General features: G+C 44.9%; 1 protein-coding gene across 2 annotated transcripts; it reads left to right on the top strand.

Annotated features, from left to right (window-relative positions):
* The first annotated feature begins 34 nt into the window (after nucleotides 1-34).
* Nucleotides 35-19,814, top strand: LOC307189217 (L-threonine 3-dehydrogenase, mitochondrial). Of its 2 annotated transcripts, none has more exons than XM_079927090.1 (9): nucleotides 35-105; nucleotides 8,829-9,026; nucleotides 10,592-10,634; nucleotides 11,273-11,343; nucleotides 12,904-13,053; nucleotides 13,149-13,321; nucleotides 14,300-14,390; nucleotides 16,798-17,067; nucleotides 17,638-19,814. In XM_079927090.1, exons 2-9 carry the CDS (start codon nucleotides 8,843-8,845, stop codon nucleotides 17,775-17,777), a joined length of 1,122 nt encoding a protein of 373 aa, XP_079783216.1. In that variant the 5' UTR covers nucleotides 35-105; nucleotides 8,829-8,842; the 3' UTR covers nucleotides 17,778-19,814. The 2 variants fall into 2 exon arrangements, with proteins under 2 accessions (XP_079783216.1, XP_079783217.1); XM_079927091.1 differs by lacking the exon at nucleotides 35-105 and adding an exon at nucleotides 151-339.
* The last annotated feature ends 304 nt before the right edge of the window (nucleotides 19,815-20,118 follow it).

Here is a 20,118-nt window from a genome sequence, read left to right as displayed (position 1 = left end):
AGCTCTAGTTTCTGTTCCGCGCTCCCGAACTGCTGGCCACGTGCAGCTCCAGCTCCAGCTCCGGCGCCGCAACAGCGCGGCATCTCTGGGCGGCTGCGTCGGAAGGTCAGTGCGGAGGCGGCCGGATGCTTCCCCGGCGGCTGACCCCGGGGGCTGAGCCTCTTCAGAACCGAGGCTGACTGTGCAGGTCCTCTTGACCACATGGCCCCCGCTGGCCCGATCGGTGTGACACGGCGCGGGACTGGAGACCCAGCGATCCCGAGCGCGAGCGGGGGTCCCCAGCAGTCGCCGCGGAGCTGGGAGGCCGGGGGAGGGCCGGGGCACTGCTGGGGTCGCCAGGTGCGGCCCGGCCCTTCCTACTTTTCTGAAGGGCACACCCTGCCAGAGAATAGGGGCGGGAGCGGCTGTTCTCATAAAACCGGTTTATCCAGCCATGCAGGGAGGCGGAAGCCGGAGACCCGCGTACGGCCCAAGTCCCCGCGTCTTCCTGGGTTCCCTTTCCCGGGCCGGCGCGCGTAATAGGGAGTATGGGGGCGCCCGCTCCGCGAAGCCAGATCTCCCTCTAAAACCCTCTATGTAGCTCACACTGAGAGCTCCGGGATTTATTCCCCCGACCCTTTCTGGCTTTCGGATCAACCCCACCTTAAGTCTAGACTTTACCAGCTGGTTGATGGAGTCTCTACACTGACTGAGCAGTTTGCTAAGTGCTTTTCTAAATTGCTTTTATTAAATCCTCCCAGCAGTCTAATGTGGTGGTCCGATCATTTTCCCCTTTTCTAAGGATGGGGAGACTTGAGGTTTGGCGAGGTAGTGTACGCAGGCTCGCACGGCGGGCGAGGGAGGGCCGTGTCTGGCCTTGAACGCCCTCGGCTCGAGGGTGCTGTCCTCCTGGGGAGCGGTGAGGAGGAGTAACCGAGCTGTAGGGGAGGAGGGGCGGCGGGGAAGGTGCCCCCTGCGCCACCACGAGGATGTTTCCTCTGTCCTCTCTCTTAGGTACCTGATGTTATCTCTTCTCTTGAGGGAGAAGAGTGGGGGTGATGGAAGGAGGGTTTGAGACTCAACGGACCTGGTTTGCAACCCCTCCTTTTGGTAATTAGTATCTGCCCGACCTTGGGCGGGTCAAAATTCCTTCTGCAAAATGGAGAAAAGATCCCAGCTTCAGAGTTACTCTGAGGCTTAAATAAGAGTTCAGGAAAGCAGGTGCTTCGTCAGCGCTCAGTAGTTGAGGTGTCTGATTTTTCCTTGGGTCATTACTAGGAAGAGGACACGTTTGCTTTTATGATTTAATGAACTGGAGGATGTAAAGCGGAGACTGCCTTGCAAATGTGTCTTAGAAGCGTTATTAGTCCTTAGAAGCGTTATTAACAACTTCTCCGGGGCCAGGAAGTTGTCAACTGGGCAGTGACTGACCTTTGGTGAAAGCAGTTCCACTGGATGCAGAGTAAGGGGCCCCACTTGGAGAGGCAGGGAACTTTCTGGAGATCCTTGAGATGGGAAGGAAAGGTAAAGGCTGGAGGAGAATAATAGGTTTCAGCAGGTTTATAAGCACAGGGAAAAGAACCATTTAGGGGGTTCGGTGAGACAAGGGCTGGGGAGTTTGGACGGGACGGGAGTTTGATGGGTCTCTGGGGTGGCGTTGATCTCCACTGGGCGAATCTTCTAGCTCCTCAGTAGTATATGTATGCACTGACCATTTCTTGGGGCTGGATTTTTTTAAAAATTTAAGTTGTGGCTTCAATTACATCACAAAATTTACCATCTTAACCATTTTTAAGAGTACAGTTCAGTACCATCAGGTATATTCACAGTGGATCTCTAGAACTTTTTTATCCTGCAAAACTGAAGCTATGCCTGTTAATTGAATACTCGTATCCCCTCCCCCTTGTTCCCACCCCTTGGCAACTACCTTTCTACTTCCTGTTTCTGTGATTTTTTTGGATTACTTTAGATAACTGGTATAACTCATGTGAATGGAATCATACTGTATTTGGCCTTTTTAAATATAAATTTATTTATTTTTGGCTGCATTGGGTCTTTGTTGCTGCGTGCAGCTTTCGGCGAGCGGGGGCTACTCTCCGTTGCGGTGCGCGGGCTTCCCATTGCTGTGGCTTCTCTTGTTGCAGAGCACGGGCTCTAGGCACGTGGGCTCAGTAGTTGTGGAGCACGGGCTCTAGAGCGCAGGCTCAGTAGTTGTGGCGCACGGGCTTAGTTGCTCCGCAGCATGTGGGATCTTCCCGGACCAGGGGTGGAACGCACGTCCCCCGCACTGGCAGGTGGATTCTTAACCACGGTGCCACCAGGGAAGCCCACATTTGGCCTTTTGTGACCAGTTCATTTCACTCAGCATAATGTCCTCCAGGTTCATCCATGTTGCTGCATGTGACGGGATCTCCTATTTCAAGTCTGAGTAATATGCCATTGTCTGTATATACCACATTTTCTTTCTCCATTCCTCTGTTGGAGGCTGGATGCTTTTAGCTTCAGGCTAAATGTGCTGGAGACGTTAATACATCTTTATTTACTGTCTCCGTGGCTAAGGATGATTAGAGCTAGAAATCTGGGGAAAACACAAGACAGCAAGAACATTAAGGGAAACTGATGGCGCATTCTCAGGGAAAGGGCCTATTTCGTTGGTTTTCAATATTTCAAATTGGAGTTTCTTTGAATATTTCTGAAATAGAAGTATCTGTCTTCAGAGCAATCGCAATTGAATTCAGGTTTTGTTCCCCAGGAAACAGAAGTCATGTTTTCTGACAACAGGGGACATTCTGTTTATTGTGATGTAGACAAACCCCTGTTATTTCTTGGTTTCTTCTTCCTGCCTACCTGTTTGACATGGTGGTTGAGTTCTGACATGCATCGGGCACTGCTAGGAACTGCTCAGTGGGACTCACAGCTCCATGGGAAAGGCAGCCATACTGGCTCCTGGCACCTAAAACCAACATGTCCAAAACCAAGCTCGTTTGTCTTCTTACCTGACCTGCTCCTCCAGAAAGCCCGTGCTTACAGCAGCACAACTTGGAAGGCTGTGTTATTCTCCATTCCTTCACAAGTTGCCCCACATCCAAGCAGTCAAGGCCAGTTGGGCTCTGAGTCTGTATCTCTATCACCCCCACTGTCTTCCTGACACCACTGCTTTCTTAGAGTTCTGCTCTGGTAAGTGCAGAAAGGGTAAATGCCGGGAGATGGGAAGAGTCATGTAACGGAAGCTTGGGCCGGGGAGACGCTCCATTATTTAAGGAGGAATGTCTGTTGGCCAGTTTCTTTTTCATCCCTTGGAGTCAAAGTAAGCAAGGTGCTTAGGGGAGAAGGTCTATGGACTCTCATCTGATCTTCAGTCATCTTTGACGGTTCCCCTGTATAAGTTTAATAACTAGCTTGGCAAAGCAAGTTTTACTTTAGAACAGCTGTTCTCAAGTGTGATCTGGGGGAGCCCTGGGGTTCCTTGAGACCTCTGTAGGGTCCATGAGGTCAAGGTTATTTAAAAAAAAATACTAAGAGACTGTCTGCCTTTTTCATTCTTTCTCTCTCAGGTGTATGGTGGAGTTTTCTAGAGGCCAAATGGCTTGTGATGAGCTTTTCCTCTGATGGCTAATGAGATGTGTGCTTGTGTACTCTTGTGTTTCTAGAATCTTCTAAGGATAGTAGGCTTAGAGTATAAATATGTGCATTTTCAGAGATGAACTCTGTTTGTTCTTAGTACTTCTTTGCATTCTTACTAGCTACCTGCAGTTATAGCTGCTGTCATCTCTGGGGCCTGTTTTCTTTTAATAAGTCATTACTTTGAAATCCCTAAATTGAGTCTTGTGGGTATATGGAAAAAGAACAAAAAGTTTATAGTCTTGATTTTAAAACTTTTCTAAAATTTTAAATGGTATAAAAATTCTTTTGAACTTAATATTTTATTCTAACATAAAAGGATATTAATTTATATTTTTTTTATATTTAAGGATAGATCAATGGTTTAAAAAGGGGGATATTAGAACACTCGATTTTTTTCAACTCATAGCTGTACCATGTGTATAAATGCTGGAAAAAAAATGAAACAACGACATAACGGAGTTCTCTGACTCATGAAAAGAGGAATTTACTCCAAATAAATGTGCAGAACTAAATAATACATAAAAATATGAAGGCTTTCGTCAAGTTTTACAGATGTCAGAAATTTACCATATGTGTCTGATGCCACAGAACTTTTTTGAATAGTATTTTGGTCGCAATAGCATTATTCTTGGACCAACCATTCATCATCTGAAGAAAAATAAAACAAATGAATTAAATGTAGATATGATGAGCTCTTTAAAAACCAAAAATTATTTGGTACAGCTTTCCAAACTAGAAAAGAAAAAGCTATTAAGATAGGTTATCAAATTGCAGTGGCTGGAGAAACACACAATAAAACCTTGTTTGGATGAAAAAGCATTGAAAGAAATAATAGCACTGCCACTTTCTAATAATACAGTAACTTGTCAAATTAAAGATTTAGCTGCAAACATGAAGACTAGTTTGGTATCTTGACAGAGAAGGGTATTTTTTCCTTACAAATGGAAGAATTTGTAGTCATGGCTGCACTTACCATTTTGTTTGTATTTATCTGGTATCAGCGCCAAAGCAATTATCAAAGAATATCTTTTTGGTGAACGTTTGACAGAAAACACAAATAGTGCCAAAGTATTCAGTGTGGAATAACTTTTTTGAATTTCATGGTTTATTCCGGAACAACTGTGTTGAATTTGCACTGACGGTGCACAAGTCACACCTGCTAAAAGTACTGGTGCCTTTGCAGGAATCAAGGCAGTGGCACTAAGTGGTACTAGAAGTCATGGTATTCTTCACTGCCATGTACTTCCAGTGAAAAATAAAGTTAAAAAATGGAAAGCTTTACTTAAGAATGCCCTTTATGAAGCAGTAGAAATGACTGATTTTATTAAATCTTGACCCTAGAGACATCTTTTTAACGTGTCATGTGGTAAGTGGATGTACTTGTTCCATATTGAAATATGATGGTTGTCTTGAGAGAAAGCGTTTTGTGTGATTGAATTGTGAGCTGAACTGGTCCTTGTTTTTCATAGAGAACCATTTTTGCTTGAAAGAATGACTGACAAACGATGGTTATTCATACCTGGATAATCGGCACACATTTTCTTAAAAGAATGAACCAAGCAATCCTGCCAAGGTATTTGTTGCAAGTTAAGTTGTATCCACTACCGTGAATTTGACAGCTTCCCAATACTTAGGAATTTTCTGATGAGATCAGTGATAGCAACCAGTATGACTTTTGGGTATTGTACAGTGAAGTGTGTTAACAGTTGGAAGCTCTGCATAACTTACTGAACCAATATTTTCCAAAAAACAATGTATGAAATTACAAAACCATGCAGGAGTAAAAGATGTGTTCAAGGGATTTCCCTGGCGGACCAGTGGCTATGACTTTGCCTTCCAGTGAAGGGGGTGCAGGTTCAATCCCTGGTCCGGGAGCTAAGATTCCTGCATGTCTTGCAGCCAAAAAACCAAAACATAAAACAGAAGCAATATTGTAACAAATTCAATAAAGACTTTAAAAATGGTCCACATCAAAAAAATCTTTAAAAAAAAAGATGTGTTCAAAGCATTAGATATGCCAATGGGTTTTAATGTAGCAGGTACAAAAGTTCACTGATAATGGCTTCAGATTCTACGTTGCAACTAACCTTGAAGAAACTAGCATGTGTTGAGTTTTGGATATCCAAGATGAGTATCCAGAATTATCTGAAAAGGCTTTCAAAATACGGCTTCCTTTCCCCACTGCTTTGCTTTGAGTCTTGATTTTCTTCATTTACTTCAATCAAAGCAGCAGACAGATTGAGTTAGAAGCAGATGTGAGAATCCAGCTGTTTTCTATGAAGGAAAACATCAAAGAGACAAGTAAATGGAAAACAGTGCCACTCAGTAAATTTTTTGTTTTGGAAAATACAGTTATTTTCATAAAATATGTTTATTTTAACATGTTTATTGGTTTTAAATGAACTCATTCATAGGTTAAATGTTTCTCAGTTTTGTTGTCTACTACAGCAAACATTGTTAGATAGACCCCACTTAAACGAAAGCTCTCTGTAGTCCCCAATTTTTAAGAGTGTAAAAGAGTCCAGAGACCAGAAAATTTGAGAGCTGCTGCCTTAAAAGTATCCAATTGAGTTTGGCAGTGGCAAGATAATAATCTTGACTTGAAAAAGCTACATGCGGTAGATGGTTGGAGGGTTTTTTGGGTTTGTTTTTAATGTACATGCATTGTTAATCAAAGCAATCCCATTATAGGGACAGTAGAGCTGCTTGACGGTTAAGAACTGGGTTCCCTGAGAGGGGTGGTGCTTGCCATGGTTAAATGCTGTAATTCAGAAAGACATTCACAGGCCTCTGGCCTGTCGTGAACATCAGATGTTAGCTAGTAATAGTAGTGGAATAAGAACCAACTCAAGCATGAATTGTCCACATTGTTAAACTAAAATACTTTATATTCAATTAAGAATTTGTGCCTCCTTCATGCTTTCCCCTTCTGGGGAAAGAGAAGATGAACTGAGTCGTACGTATTTCACATCCCTGTTTCATGTCTTCAGGGTTTACCTTTTCCCAGACTCCAGTGTCTTCAACCTTCAAAAGAAAAAAAAAAGAAAAAATAACCGAACTTCTTCACCTGTGGCCATCACTACTTTGCTTCTGGGAACTGAGAATTGTCTTTGAGTTTCAGATGTTCTGGTAAATCTGGCTGCTTCTTGGCTTCCTCGCCATCCTCTTGAACTTGCTGAAATAAGTGACTTTAAGAATCAAAGTTCTTACCTGGTCTCGGGTGTCAGCAGTGGCTGCAAAGATGGTTTGAAGGGATGATGGAAGAAAAGCTGGGGTCTCTCCTATGGCGACCTCCCTTCCAATCCGGAGATGTACCATCAGAAGGTTGTCTTCTGCTTGTTTGGAAAGTTAGCTGGGATGCAGGGCCTCAGGACCTTGGCGGGGCTGCGTCTCAGGCTGCGGATCTGGTGGGCCAAGCCCCTGACCCGACAGAAGCCATCGGGGCTCTGCCCCGCCTTATTTCGGTGTCCTAAAGAACAAGACCTCTGTGGCTCACAGAAGGGTGTTTAAGCATAGGGTTTCAGCAGATTGTGTTGCCCTTTTGTTTGTATAATCTGGATTTTAGGGATTGCAGGAAAGCTTCTGATACCTCTGGCGGTTTTAACTTAGAATTACTGTTACCTATTCAAGGCACTGGGTTGAGGGGCTAAGTTCAGACCCTAAATGGGAAATGTCTCCAAGTGTGGTTTACTTTTTCTTGTTTTATGATGCAAAATAGAAGACGGTTGAGATCTGGCCACTTCTTTGTGAGGGGGTTGGGCACTGGGGCCGCTCTGAAGGCTCATCCGCCAGTGCTGTTGGAAATCTGATGGCTGACGGACGTGGAGGCCACGGGCAGTGTGCAGAGTGCAAAGGCCTGAGCTCTGGGGGCAGGAAGGTCGCTGTTAGAACTGAGTAGCTCTGATCTGCTCTTGTGACATGCTTGCCTGGGTAAAGCTGACTAGGAAGGGGAGCTGGAGTGCAATGAAATATACATGATCTGGGAACAGAGGAGAAAATGGCTTTTCTAAATGATCCTTCCTAAAGAGTTGGCAGTGAAACAGAAATTAGTCACAGCTTACTCAGTATTGCCGGGGGCCTTTTCACCTTAACTGTCTGCTTTTCTAGTCTGGTTCATCCTAACAATAACATCTGAGTTAGCACGAGAGTCACAGGGCTCTGAGTTATTTAATCGGGGACCTGTTCGCTCCTCAATGATTACAGTTGTGAAGATCTGAGGCCTTTGCGGGATCCATGATGTTCCTGGCGTGGACGGCTCTGTACGCAGTAACTTCCGCCGTGACTTTAGATCCCAGTTGGTGTCAGCCCTGTGCGGCTCCAGTTCTAAATCTCGGCCAGTCTTTGTTTGCCTGCACTTTGCACCAGTGACGTTTATCCCCTTTTCACAGGGCTGGGCTCACAGGGCGGGCTCTTGACTGGCTCCCTGTCTGCACAATCAGTAGTCTCTCTAGTTCGATTCATGAATCCAGAACATGGCCTTGCTCGTGAGCCGGCGATCTTAGTGTTAGTTGTGGTTAAAGGGTTTGTGTTTTGAGGGGTCGGGAGGGTAAGCAGTGACATACTGAACTCTGCTTCTTTTGTTTGTTTTTTTAAATTTTATTGACATATAGTTGATTTACAGTGTTGTGTCAATTTCTGCTGTACAGCAAAGTGACTCAGTTATACAGATATGTATATATTCTTTTTCATATTCTTTTCCATTATGATTGGTCACAGGATAGTGAATATAGTTCCCCGTGCTATACGGTAGGACCTTGTTGTTTATCCATTCTATATATAATAGTTGGCCTCTGCTAATTCCAAACTCCCATTCCTTCCCTCCCCTACCCAGCCTCCCCCCTTGGCAACTATCGATACAAGTCTGTTCTCTATATCTGTGAGTCTGTTTTGTTTCGTAGATATGTTGATTAGTATCGTATTTTAGATTCCACATATAAATGATATGTGGTATTTGTCTTTGTCTAGCTTACTTCACTTAGTATGATAATCTCTAGGTCCATCCATGTTGCTGCAAATGGCATTATTTCATTCTTTTTGATGGTTGAGTAATATTCCAGTGTGTGTGTGTGTGTGTGTACACACACACACACACACACATCTTTATCCATATTCATCTGTTGGTGGACTCTTAGGTTCCATGTCTTGCCTAGTATAAATAGCGCTGCAGTGAACATTGGGGGGGGATGCATGTATCTTTTCTCAACTCTGCTCCTTTCGTGTTGCAGTGTCTGCAGAGATCATGCCGGTTGTTTGGATGCTGCGGCGGGTTGCCAGCCGGATGCTACAGAGACCGGCCTGTGGCTGCCAGGCTCCTGTCCTGCCCAGCCGGTTTCTGGGCACCTCCCCTCAGCAGATTCCAGCGGATGCCAACTACCACTCTACCTCGTTCTCTGAAGCAGACCAACCTCGCGTCTTAATTACAGGTTGGCTTTTTTTCTTTTTTCCACATTTGTGGCTTTGTTATTTTCTTTGTGTGCCGGTGTATTTGTTATTGGAATGTCTAACATGCCGCCAGGTAACACTTATTAATCAGAAACTCCCTTTTCCACTCCTGGCTCCCTCCGAAATAGCACAAGTCCCCTGTCCTTATTTTGCCGCTGTTGCCAGGGCTTGGTTTCCCTGCCCAAATCCTTTATTGTCTGAAGGGAGGATCTGGGAACCTGAAGAGGCCCAAAAAGCTGCTGTGCGACTCAGTTCCCCTTTCCTGCGAGGAAGGGCCTGGGAGCCAAGGTGTGTGGGTAGAACGTGGCCTCTGGAACCAGGCGCGTCTTTCCTTGGCCAGGCTTCTCAGGCCAGGCAGTTCCTGCACATGTGTATGGAAGAGACAGCCAGGGCCTGCCCAGGGCCCGAGGAACGCCTCACCGTCACCTCGTGACACTTGCGGCTTACTGTCCACGGACTGGCCCGCTGACCCCTCTCCCCTCGTAGCCACCCAACACCTGGTTCTGTATCTGCTCGCTGCAGACTTGACCATCTGTCCGTAAGTCCTTGCAGCTGACTCAAGCCCCCCTCTGATTTGACTGACGTGTTTTATTGTCCTCTGTTTGCCAGAGTTTCATCCCTTGGCCTCACGTCCTTATCCTTCTTACATTCCTCAGTGTGTGTGTGTTTCTTTCACTGGCACCTCCTCTTCCTCTCCTGCTGTAACTGGGTTTCCAGTGAGGCCAGTTCCCTCTGCACTTCCCCCCGGCTCTCCCAGCTTCTTGTCTGTGTGTTTGATTCCCTCCTCCCTGCACCAACAAAGCATCTTCCAGGGCCCAGTGTTACCGTCAGTGGGCTGGTTTCAGTCCCATGTTAACACACGCTTACAGGAAATCCCACTGTCCATATCTTCCTGCCTCTTACTTTCTCCCAAATGGAATCTAGGGTTGTATTCCCCTAAATGTGTTCCCAGACCCCTAGCTCTCCCATTTCCATCAATGGCATTTGTAAGCGTCCAAATTAAGATGCTGTAATACTCATCTTTAACGTTCTGAGCAGCTCCTTGCCCATCCAGATATCTGCCCCTTTTTTCAGGTGACTTCTTGGTTTGTCCCTTCTTTCTTTCTCCCTTCCTGTTCCTCTCCAGGTCTAATGGAAGGAGGGTGCTCTGCATAATCTCAGCAGAGGTTGATATCAAACTATTATATCTAGCTTTGAGTGTTCTGGTACCCGTAGCAGATAATTTTCACAGCCCATCAAATAACAAAGGCGAAGCTCGTAGTGATTTCCTGACCAGGAGGTCAGGAAGGCCCTGCTCTTCTTACCTGTACCCTGGCTTCCCCTCAGCCCCTCTGTGCTGGAGAGCACTTTCGTCTCTGGAACTAATCTTACCGGTACCCGATCTCTGTCATAGCTCCGAGGAGGTAATTCCGTTCTATCAGGCCAACCTGGGGCTTTATCTAGTTAGCTAAGAGTGCCAGTGGAGTTTTCTTCTATTATTACATACTGGGAATAATTGAATTGGTTAGATTTAGATTAAAGATTCACTTTTTTCTTCTTTATCCAGGGGGTCTTGGCCAGCTTGGAGTGGGGCTTGCTAGCTTTTTGAGGTAAGAGCTCGCAAAGTTTCGATTTAAATTCTGAGCTTTTCAGGGCTTGTCTTTGGCCCCATGTAACCATTGAATCTTTTCTCTCCCCTCTTGCTTCTCTCCCCTCTTGCGTACTATGTAAATGACCGTTTGGAATGCATTTCATTGTGCCTCTTCACATCACAGACATTGTTTCAGGTCCTCGACTCAGCAGCCCCCAAGCTGGTCCTTCGCCCTCTGCCTTTCCTAGGTTAGGCAAAGTAAGACCTGCCTCCCAGTAAATCACTTGGTTTTCAGATGTTTGGGGGCAGAGGGAAGTATTGTATGTGTAGAAACTGAAAAGGAACAGTGTGGGATTTGGAGAGTGGGATAAAAGGATAAGAGGAGAGAACGGGGAGGCAAAGGGAAAAACTCAGGGGCACTGGGAAGAAATTAGTGACAGATACCGGGATGATAATGGGCTGAGGTAGAAGCAGGAGGTGCAGCCCTGAGTGTGGCTGCAACTGCAGGGCTGTGAGTTGAGGACAAGAGGGAAGAAGGGTGTGAAGAGGAGGGATTTGGAGGCTGACGGGACATGACAGTTCCTGTTGGAAAGACTGTTTTCATAGGACCTGTTATGTCCTCCGTGTACCAACTCGTGTGTTTGATTTTCCCTTTAGGAAACGATTTGGGAAGGACAACGTGATTCTGTCTGACATTCGGAAGCCCCCTGAGCACGTCTTCCTTAGTGGTAAGAGGCTCACAGAGCAGGTAGAGAGGCAGCTCCCAGAATCAGTGTCACCGCTCATAACCAGGCTTGTGAATTAAAGAAAGCGGAGTATTTGAGGCACACCTGTGCCACTTAAAAATGTTTCATGGTTTTGTCCTCATTAGTTCTGTAAAAAGCCTACGGTGCAGCTACTGCTTGTTCAAGGGATCCAAGGACAGGAGAGTTCTTCAGACCTTGACATGAAGTTGTGGAATAGTATCTTTGGATATTATTTGGAGCAGTATCTGTGGAATAAAACTGATTCCTGTCTTTCAGAGTTTTCAGTGAACTTAGCTCAGAGAGAAAGCAAACAAAAATCAGGTTCTGAAATGAGGAAAAGGAACTTTAAATTTTGGAGAAATTAATCCTCATGTTTCAACGTGAACTTGTTCTTAAACTACTGTGCACACACACAGACCCCAGACTCCTCTAGTCAGGTTGTCTACACCTCCAAGATGTTTTTATAATTCTAGTCCTTCCTGGTTCTGTGTCAGCCTTTTGCTGTTTACCATGGGGAAGAGCGGTAATTTGCTGAAAGTGGGGGAAATTGGCACAAAAAATCGGCTCTGCCTCTAGCCTAACCAGGTGTGGCGAACTCTTAATTTATAATTCTTTTATACCATGGTGGGTTTTTTGTTTTTGTAAACCCATTTCTCTATTCCTTTAAAATATGCAACTTTTTTTTTTTTTTTTTTTTTTTGCTGCACCACGCGGCATGCGGATCTTCCCCAGCCAGGGATTGAACCCGTGCCCCCTGCACTGGAAGCGCAGAGTCTTAACCACTGGACCACCAGGGAAGTCCTAAACTATGCAACTTTTTTTTTTTTTTTTTTAAAGGGAACACTATTTATTTATTTTTGCTGTGTTGGGTCTTTGTTTCTGTGCGAGGGCTTTCTCTAGTTGTGGCAAGTGGGGGCCACTCTTCATCGCAGTGCGCAGGCCTCTCACTGTCGCGGCCTCTCGTTGGGGAGCACAGGCTCCAGACGCACAGGCTCAGTAGTTGTGGCTCACGGGCCTAGTTGCTCCGCGGCATGTGGGATCTTCCCAGACCAGGGCTCGAACCTGTGTCCCCTGCATTGGCAGGCAGATTCTCAACCACTGCGCCACCAGGGAAGCCCTATGCAACTTTTAAGCAGGGTGAAATCTCTGTGTGCCTATAGGTTTGGCAACTCAGGCCAGTTGCCTGGTCATTACTCCAGTTCTTAATTTTATTCTGTTTGATACTGGCAAGCTACTTAACCTCTCTATGCCTCAGTTTCCTCATCAACAAAATATCCGCCTCGAAGGCTGTGAGAGTTAAACATACAGAAAGCCCTTAGAACAGCACCCAGCAGGTGTGTGTCCTGTATAAGCATTGGCTGCTGTTAGCCGTGGGGTGGCTGGGATTTGTTATTCTCCGTAAGGAAAATGCTGGGGAGTGTCCAAGTTGTTGTTATCAAGTCGGTACCAGTGGAATTCAAAGTCAGCGGGGGAGGGGAAAAGATCTGTTGAGCTTTTCAAGCCCGGAACTCTTTTACTTCCTGGTTTCACTGCTCCTTGCAGGCCCGTTTATTTATTCCGACATCCTGGATTACAAGAATCTGCGGGAGATCGTGGTGAACAACCGTGTCACCTGGCTGTTTCATTACAGCGCTCTGCTCAGTGCAGTGGGAGAAGCAAACGTGTCCCTGGCCAGAGCTGTGAACATCACTGGTGAGTCTCTGGATCTTGCCCCAGATGACCCGTCTGCCAGATTTCCCAGTTCTTTGGGAAGAGGTTTCCCAGTTTACGACATCTGCTTGTTTCAGGACTGCACAATGTCCTGGACGTTGCCGAGGAGCACGGTCTGCGATTGTTTGTGCCAAGCACCATCGGGGCGTTTGGACCTACTTCTCCGCGGAACCCAACCCCCGATCTCTGTATCCAGAGACCCAGGACTATCTACGGGGTGTCCAAGGTCCACGCGGAGCTCATGGGCGAGGTAAGCATCACTTGGCAAGATGACGCAGTGTTTCCTTTTCTGTTTCTGCCTCAAACACCTGCTGGTTCATCCTTGGAGGGGACTCTCTCCCTCCCTTAATCTCTGCCCCCAGAAATGCTCGGGGACTGAGTGTGTTTGCCAAGTGGTCGGTACCGACAGCTCCAGAGGAATCCTCAGTCCTGTGCTAACACAACACTTCGTACACGCCCCTCGAACGGCACCCCGTCTTTGGTTTGCTGCCCATCTTATTTGTACTGCACTGTTCTTTCAGGTTCCCAATATTGGTAGTTATCAGAGGTAATTTTAAAATAACCTCAGACATCTTTTTGGTTTTATTTTTTAATACGCTTTGTCTTTATAACTCTATAGCACATTTTAGCTGGTTTCTGATCCTTCATCTAATATATCACAGTCACCATCTTTCCCTATACTCCTCCCCGCACTGCACCGCAGGACAGGCTTGTGGAGATTTGTTCAGGACTGTGTGCAGGGTCTCCCTTCCAAAGAAAGGCTGGAAATCCTTACTCTCGGCTGATCTGTTATTTACAGTGTCGCCTAGTGATGTTATCAGCAGAATGACGATTCTTTGAAGATAAAAACTTCAGGGTTATTTGTTAAAGAAAAATGAGTGACTGTTAGCAATTCTAGAGCCTTCATTTCCTTGAGGAGGATTTATTTTTATTTATTTTTTTCACTTAAAAAATATTTATTTGGCTGCGCGGGATCTTCGTTGCAACATCTTTTTTTTTTTTTTTTTTTTGGTTGCAGCATGTGGGATCTAGTTCCCTGACCAGGGATTGAACCTGTGCCCCCTGCATTGGGAGCACAGAGTCTTGACCACTGGACCCCCAGGGAAGTTCTACGAGGATTTTAATATGACTGTATGGGATGAAGTTTCAGGAGAAGGCTGTTATTTCTTTGCATTGCTCTACCTGATTTAAAAGATTCTTTTTAAAGTAAGTTTTCTCTTTTTTGTAGTATTATTATTACCGGTATGGGTTAGATTTCCGATGCCTGAGATATCCTGGAATCATTTCTGCTGACTCCCAGCCTGGAGGAGGAACGACTGGTAAGTGTTATTTTCGATTTCTTTTTTCACATAAGATAAGCTTTCTAATGGCCGGGCAGAGTGGAGATGGATCTGTTGTCTTTTTAGTCGTATGCTGACCGGAGTTTTTGCATCCTTTCTGGGAAGTGCATCTGAGAAGCTCATTGAACCCTACTGACTTAAACTTAAACTCATGCCGATGCTGTAAGTCCAGTGGGATTGGCCACCCACAGTGCCGGAGTCAAACTGACATTCGAGTTTGTTACCCACAATGTAGGAAGACACCAAATGAGAAATCACCTCTTGGGAATTCCCCGGCGGTCCAGTGGTTAGGGCTCGGCGCTTTCGCTGCTGTGGGCCTGGGTTCAATCCCTGGTCGGGGAACTAGGATCCCACAAGCCGCGTGGTGCGGCCAGAAAAGAAAAGCCTCTTTCTTTGAATCTACCTTTGTTTCTTCGTACAGAGAGTTCTATTAAAATGGACTCTGCATCTTCAGAAAGAACATAAGCGTTGCTCCCGCCGCTCTTGTCATTGTGCCTATTGCTGTTTATCCGAATTGTCTTAGCGTTTATTTCAGAAAAGCTTGCCCCCAAATGAGAGTGGGTCACTGCTCATCTCTAGTGCCGTCGGTTACTTGTCTGTTTAGGAGCCTGTATTATTCATTGGTGACTGGAGCACCAGGCCTGCTTAACTTCATTTTTTTCTTTTTTCTTTTACCGAGGAATAGTGAATTTACGATATTGTATACGTTTCAGGTGTACAACATAGTGATTCACGGTTTTTAAAGGTTGTATTCCATTTATAGTTATAAACTATTGGCTAGATTCCCTTGTCTGTACAATGTATCCTTGTAGCTTATTTGGTTTCTGCATAGTAGTTTGTACCTCTTAATCCACTACCCCTATCTTGCCCCTCCCCACTTCCCTCTCCCTACTGGTAACCACTAGTCTGTTCTCTATGTCTGGGAGTCTGTTTCTTTTCTGTTGTATTCACTAGTCTGTTTATTTTTTAGATCCCACATATAAGTGATATCATTTATTTGTTTTTCTCTGACTTATTTCACTAAGCAAAATACCTTCCAAGTTCATCCATGTTGTTGCATATGGCAAATTTTCATTCTTTTTTATGAGTGAGTAGTATTTCATTGTGTGTGTGTGTGTGTGTGTGTGTGTGTGTGTGTGTGTGTATATATATATATATACACGTTGTGTCACATCTTCTTTATCCATTCATCTGTCGATGGACACTTAGGTTGCTTCCATGTCTTGGCTATTGTAAATAGTGCCGCAAGGGACATTGGGCTGCGTGTATCTTTTCGAATTGGTGTTTTCGTTTTCTTCGAATATGTACCCAGGTCATATGGTGGTTCTATTTTTAGTTTTTTTGAGGACCCTCCCTACCGTTTCCACACTGTTGTTGTTATCATTTTGGGCTTGAGCATGCGTTATATTCAGTAACTCCCACATTAGAGATCCCTCCCGTACGAGGGCTTCTGAGATACAGTGTAAAAGATACTTGACAAAATCCAAGGGGTTTTTTACTGTAGATTTGTAGTATTGTCTGAAGTCCGAGAGGGTCGTGCCTCCAGCTTCGTTCTTTTTCCTCGGGGTCGCTTTGGCAATTCTGAGTCTCTCGTGACTCCATATAACTTTTAGCGTTATTTCTTCTAGTTCTGTGAAAAGTGTCATGGGTAATTTGATAGGGATCGCAGTAAGTCTGTAGAGAGCTTTGGGTGTATGTCCATATTAACAATACTAATTCTTCCAGTCCAAGAGCATGGGATATCTTCCCATTTCTTTGAATATCTTCAATGAAAATTTGAGGGATTTTAAAAGGTTTTGGTTACTTTAAAAAATTTTGCCTTAATGTGGTGCATCTCCAAGTGTGCACTAGGAACCCCTGGGAATCCTTGAGACCCTTTCAAGGGGTCCAGGAGGTCAAAACAATTTTCCTATCAGTACTAAGGTGTTATTGCCCTTTTCACTCTCCTTTACAAGTACACCGTGGAGTTTTTCAGAGGCTACATGTTGTGTGTAGCGCAGTGGACTGAACACAGAAGCAGAGATTCCCGCTGTCGCCCATTAAGACAGTAGAGAGGTTTTCAAAATGTAAAACACGCTGTTCTTCTCACTAAATTTTCTCTTGTTTGGAAAATGCGTTCTTTTTCACATAAAATATTATACATGTGAATGTGTGGGTTTATTATTGTCATTTTAAAATGCAGACTTTTTTTTTAATTCTCAGTTGATTTGTGATATAGTAGCTGTTGCTACAGCTCACCTTCATAAAACCTCTTTGGGGATCCTCAGTGCTTTTTAAGCACATAAAGGGGTCCTGAGACTAAGACGTCTGAGAACCACTGCCTTAATGCAAGAGGTTCACTCACCATTTTGTTATGAGAAGACCCACAGACCAGATTCTCTTTCAGACTACGCCGTCCAGATTTTCCATGACGCCGTCAAGAATGGCAGATTTGAGTGCAACCTGAAACCCAGCACGAGACTCCCGATGATGTATATTGATGACTGCCTCCGGGCCACCCTGGAGGTCATGGAGGCCCCAGCAGAGTCCCTCTCCATGAGGACTTACAATGTCAATGCCATGAGCTTCACCCCCGCGGAGCTGGCCCAGGAGATTCTCAAGCACGTTCCAGAATTCCAGATCACCTACAACGTGGATCCCGTCCGACAGGCCATAGGTTGGTACACCATTGCAGAACCCCTCAAAGCCAAAATTAAGCTTCAGGCCGCCCCACGAGTCCTTGAGAACATAAACGGAGGAAGATAAGGAGAGCTCAGCACCTTCCCAAGGGGCCCAACACCTTCTGGAGAAGGAGCTGCTGTTGCACCAGAGCCAGCAGATGCTGCGGTTTTGGGAAATGATGTCTAAAGGGGGTGAACTAGAACCGTCCAAATAAACAGCTTGTTCTCCCTTCACCATTTGCCAGTTTAAACGTAAAACCAGCAGGTGTAGTAGGAGAGCAGCCCTGGGTTCTCAAAGGCTGTGACTGTGCCCCTGTGTGAGTGCCATCTGAGCACAGCAGCCCCACCTTACAGGTCTGCATGAGACTTTCCTCCGAGGTGACAGACTTCTAATCTAAGAAGGGGACTGTGCGTGTACCCATAATAGCTGCTCTGCTCTGCTCAAGGGGGGATTTCAAATAGGACGTTTCTTTCGTGCATGATAATCCTTTATTTAAAATGTTCTAGACCTTTTTGCAAATCTAGAGCCTGAATAACTTAAGCTCCTCTTCCATATCTTGTCCTAGCCGATAGTTGGCCAATGAACTTTGATGATAGCAACGCCCGGAAGGACTGGGGGTGGAAGCACGATTTTGACCTCCCGGAGCTGGTGACGACGATGTTGAACTTCCACGGTTCCGAGAGCAGAGTTGCCCAGGCTAACTGAAGGGGCCGGAGGAAGAGCTCGTGAGTCCTGGGAGGCTGTCCAGGGAAAGTCAAAATAACCCCGAGATTCCAGACCCCGAGGAATCTAGATGATGTGGAGTTGAAGGACTAACTGGACTGTTTTCGCAGCTCATATGGAACTGCCAGATGGAGAATTGACTTGGCTTTAGCGTTTTCCCAATGCTGTAGGATCGGTGGCAGGACCTCTGGAGCCTTTGCTGTCTGCCTAAGCTTGTCCAAACACACAAATCACAGAATGAACACTTAAGTCATAATAGTTTTCCATTTCCTTAGTTAAGATGAAGGAACCATTTCCGAGAAGGTCCAAGTATGTGATGTTTGTATTAAATTAAACTTAAATATCGCTCCTAAGACTCCATTATTCTCTTGACTAAGACCGAAGATTACATTTTAAAGACTATCAAAGATAATCTCCCATTTTAAAAGAATTCTTTGCTATCCCATCAGAACATAAAAAATGCCTGATGTATTAATCCCATGTTCACAACGTTCAAGAGATTGATTGATTGATTGATTGATTTTTGGCTGTGTTGGGTCTTCGTCGCCGCGTGCGGGCTTTCTCCAGTTGCGGTGAGCGGGGGCTACTCTTCGTTGCGGTGCACAGCCTTCTCCTTGCGGTGGCTTCTCTTGTTGCACAGCACAGGCTCTAGGTGCACGGGCTCAGTAGTTGTGGCTCGCGGGCTCTAGAGCGCAGGCTCAGTAGTTGTGGCACACGGGCTTAGTTGCTCCGCGGCGTGTGGGATCTTCCGGACCAGGGCTCAAACCCGTGTCCCCTGCACTGGCAGGCAGATTCTTAACTACTGCACCACCAGGGAAGTCCCTGTTCAAGAGATTTTTAATGTGTCAAAAATGATCACTTCTAATTTATTTGTCTGTAAGAAGATATACTGGTAGGAAACTAAGAATATCAAGAGATGATCTAGGGGACTTCCCTGGCGGTCCAGTGGTTAGGACTCCACGCTCCCAATGCAGGGGGCGCAGGTTCAATCCCTGGTCAGGAAACTAAGATCCCATATGCCACACAGCGTGGCCAAAAATAAATAAATAAAATTTTTAAAAAAGAAAAGAAAGAAAAGAGATGATCTAACTAGTAAAGGGGAGCACCTCTTACTTTAATTGCCTTCCTGTTGGTGAGCTGAGGGGTGGTGACCGGGACTGTGATCCCTTACCTGCCATGTCAGCCTCCGGAGGAGCTTGTCTAAATATACAGGTTTCTGGGCTGTACCCCTTCAGGTGGATTCAATTGATAGAGATGGGACTCTCGAAGGACCACTGGTTATTCTCTTCCAGCTTCGGCCCCCTAATTTAGACCAATCCCAAACACGATTTTCTAAAGAGAGCTTCCTTACTACAGCCTTTCTATATACACTCTTAGGTGAGCCTTCAGAAAAGCTACGCTAACCCTCTGAAGCAGTTACTGTCTAAATATATAGACTTACTTTCTCCAGCTACCTCAGGATGTGCTGCCCCTGAAATCACTGGAAAGTGAAACTCCAGTCAGTCGATCATGGATCTCATGGACACAGCTGTCAAGGATTAAAAGGCATTTCTACTATCTGCTTAATGACAGCGTTATGTATTTGGAACTTGTAACTGCTCGGTAGAAGCGTGAATTGTTTTCTTTTGAGGCGTGATTGGATTTGAACTTCTAGATAATTATTTAATAGTTATGTTGATACAGTTTCCTTCCCTACTTAGTATAATTAAGCTTACATTTGTACGTTTGATTTGCTAAAACCAAACAGCTAGTGTTAAGGTCTTTTTTTTTCTTTTTACAACTTTATTGAGATATGTTTCACATACCATAAAATTCACTCATTTAAAGATTGCAGTTTGGTGATTTTGCAGTGTATTCAGAATCGTGCAACCGTCACTATAATCTAATCTTAGGCCATTTCAGCATCTCACAAAAAATCCTTCCCCAGCCTACACCACTGCTAATTTACTTTCTGTGTCTGGATTTGTCTGTTCTGGATATGTCACATAAGTGGAATCATACAATATGTGGTCTTTTGTGAGTGGCTTCTTTAATTTAGCATAATGTTTTCAAGGTTCGTCCATGTTGTAGCATGTGTCAATGCTTTATTTCATGGCTAAACAGTGTTCCGTTGTGTGAATGTACGACATTGTTTTGTCAGTTCGTCAGCTGAGAAATGTTTAGGTTATTTGCACTTCTTTTAGTTTTTAGGAATAAATGCTGTTATGAATACTTGAGTAGATAATTTGGTTTTGAAGCTCATTAGAAACAATATTTCTAATCGTTCAGTTTGAAAAACAGTTCTCTTAATTTATTCTCAATTATCTTAAAGGAACAGAAATTA

The sequence above is a fragment of the Stenella coeruleoalba genome (assembly GCF_951394435.1).
Source record: "Stenella coeruleoalba genome assembly, chromosome: 7".
Lineage (NCBI taxonomy): Eukaryota > Metazoa > Chordata > Mammalia > Artiodactyla > Delphinidae > Stenella > Stenella coeruleoalba.
The sequence above is the reverse complement of the archived record's forward strand: the minus strand, read 5'-3'. Positions and strand labels throughout refer to the sequence as shown.

Bases quoted from the DNA above. Each gene is read 5' to 3' on its own strand.
- LOC307189217 (XM_079927090.1), top strand. From the start codon at position 8,843: ATGCCGGTTGTTTGGATGCTGCGGCGGGTTGCCAGCCGGATGCTACAG. The intron at 9,027-10,591 runs GTTGGCTTTTTT...TTCTTTATCCAG, and splicing joins ACCTCGCGTCTTAATTACAG to GGGGTCTTGGCCAGCTTGGA. The intron at 17,068-17,637 runs GTTGGTACACCA...ATCTTGTCCTAG, and splicing joins TCCCGTCCGACAGGCCATAG to CCGATAGTTGGCCAATGAAC.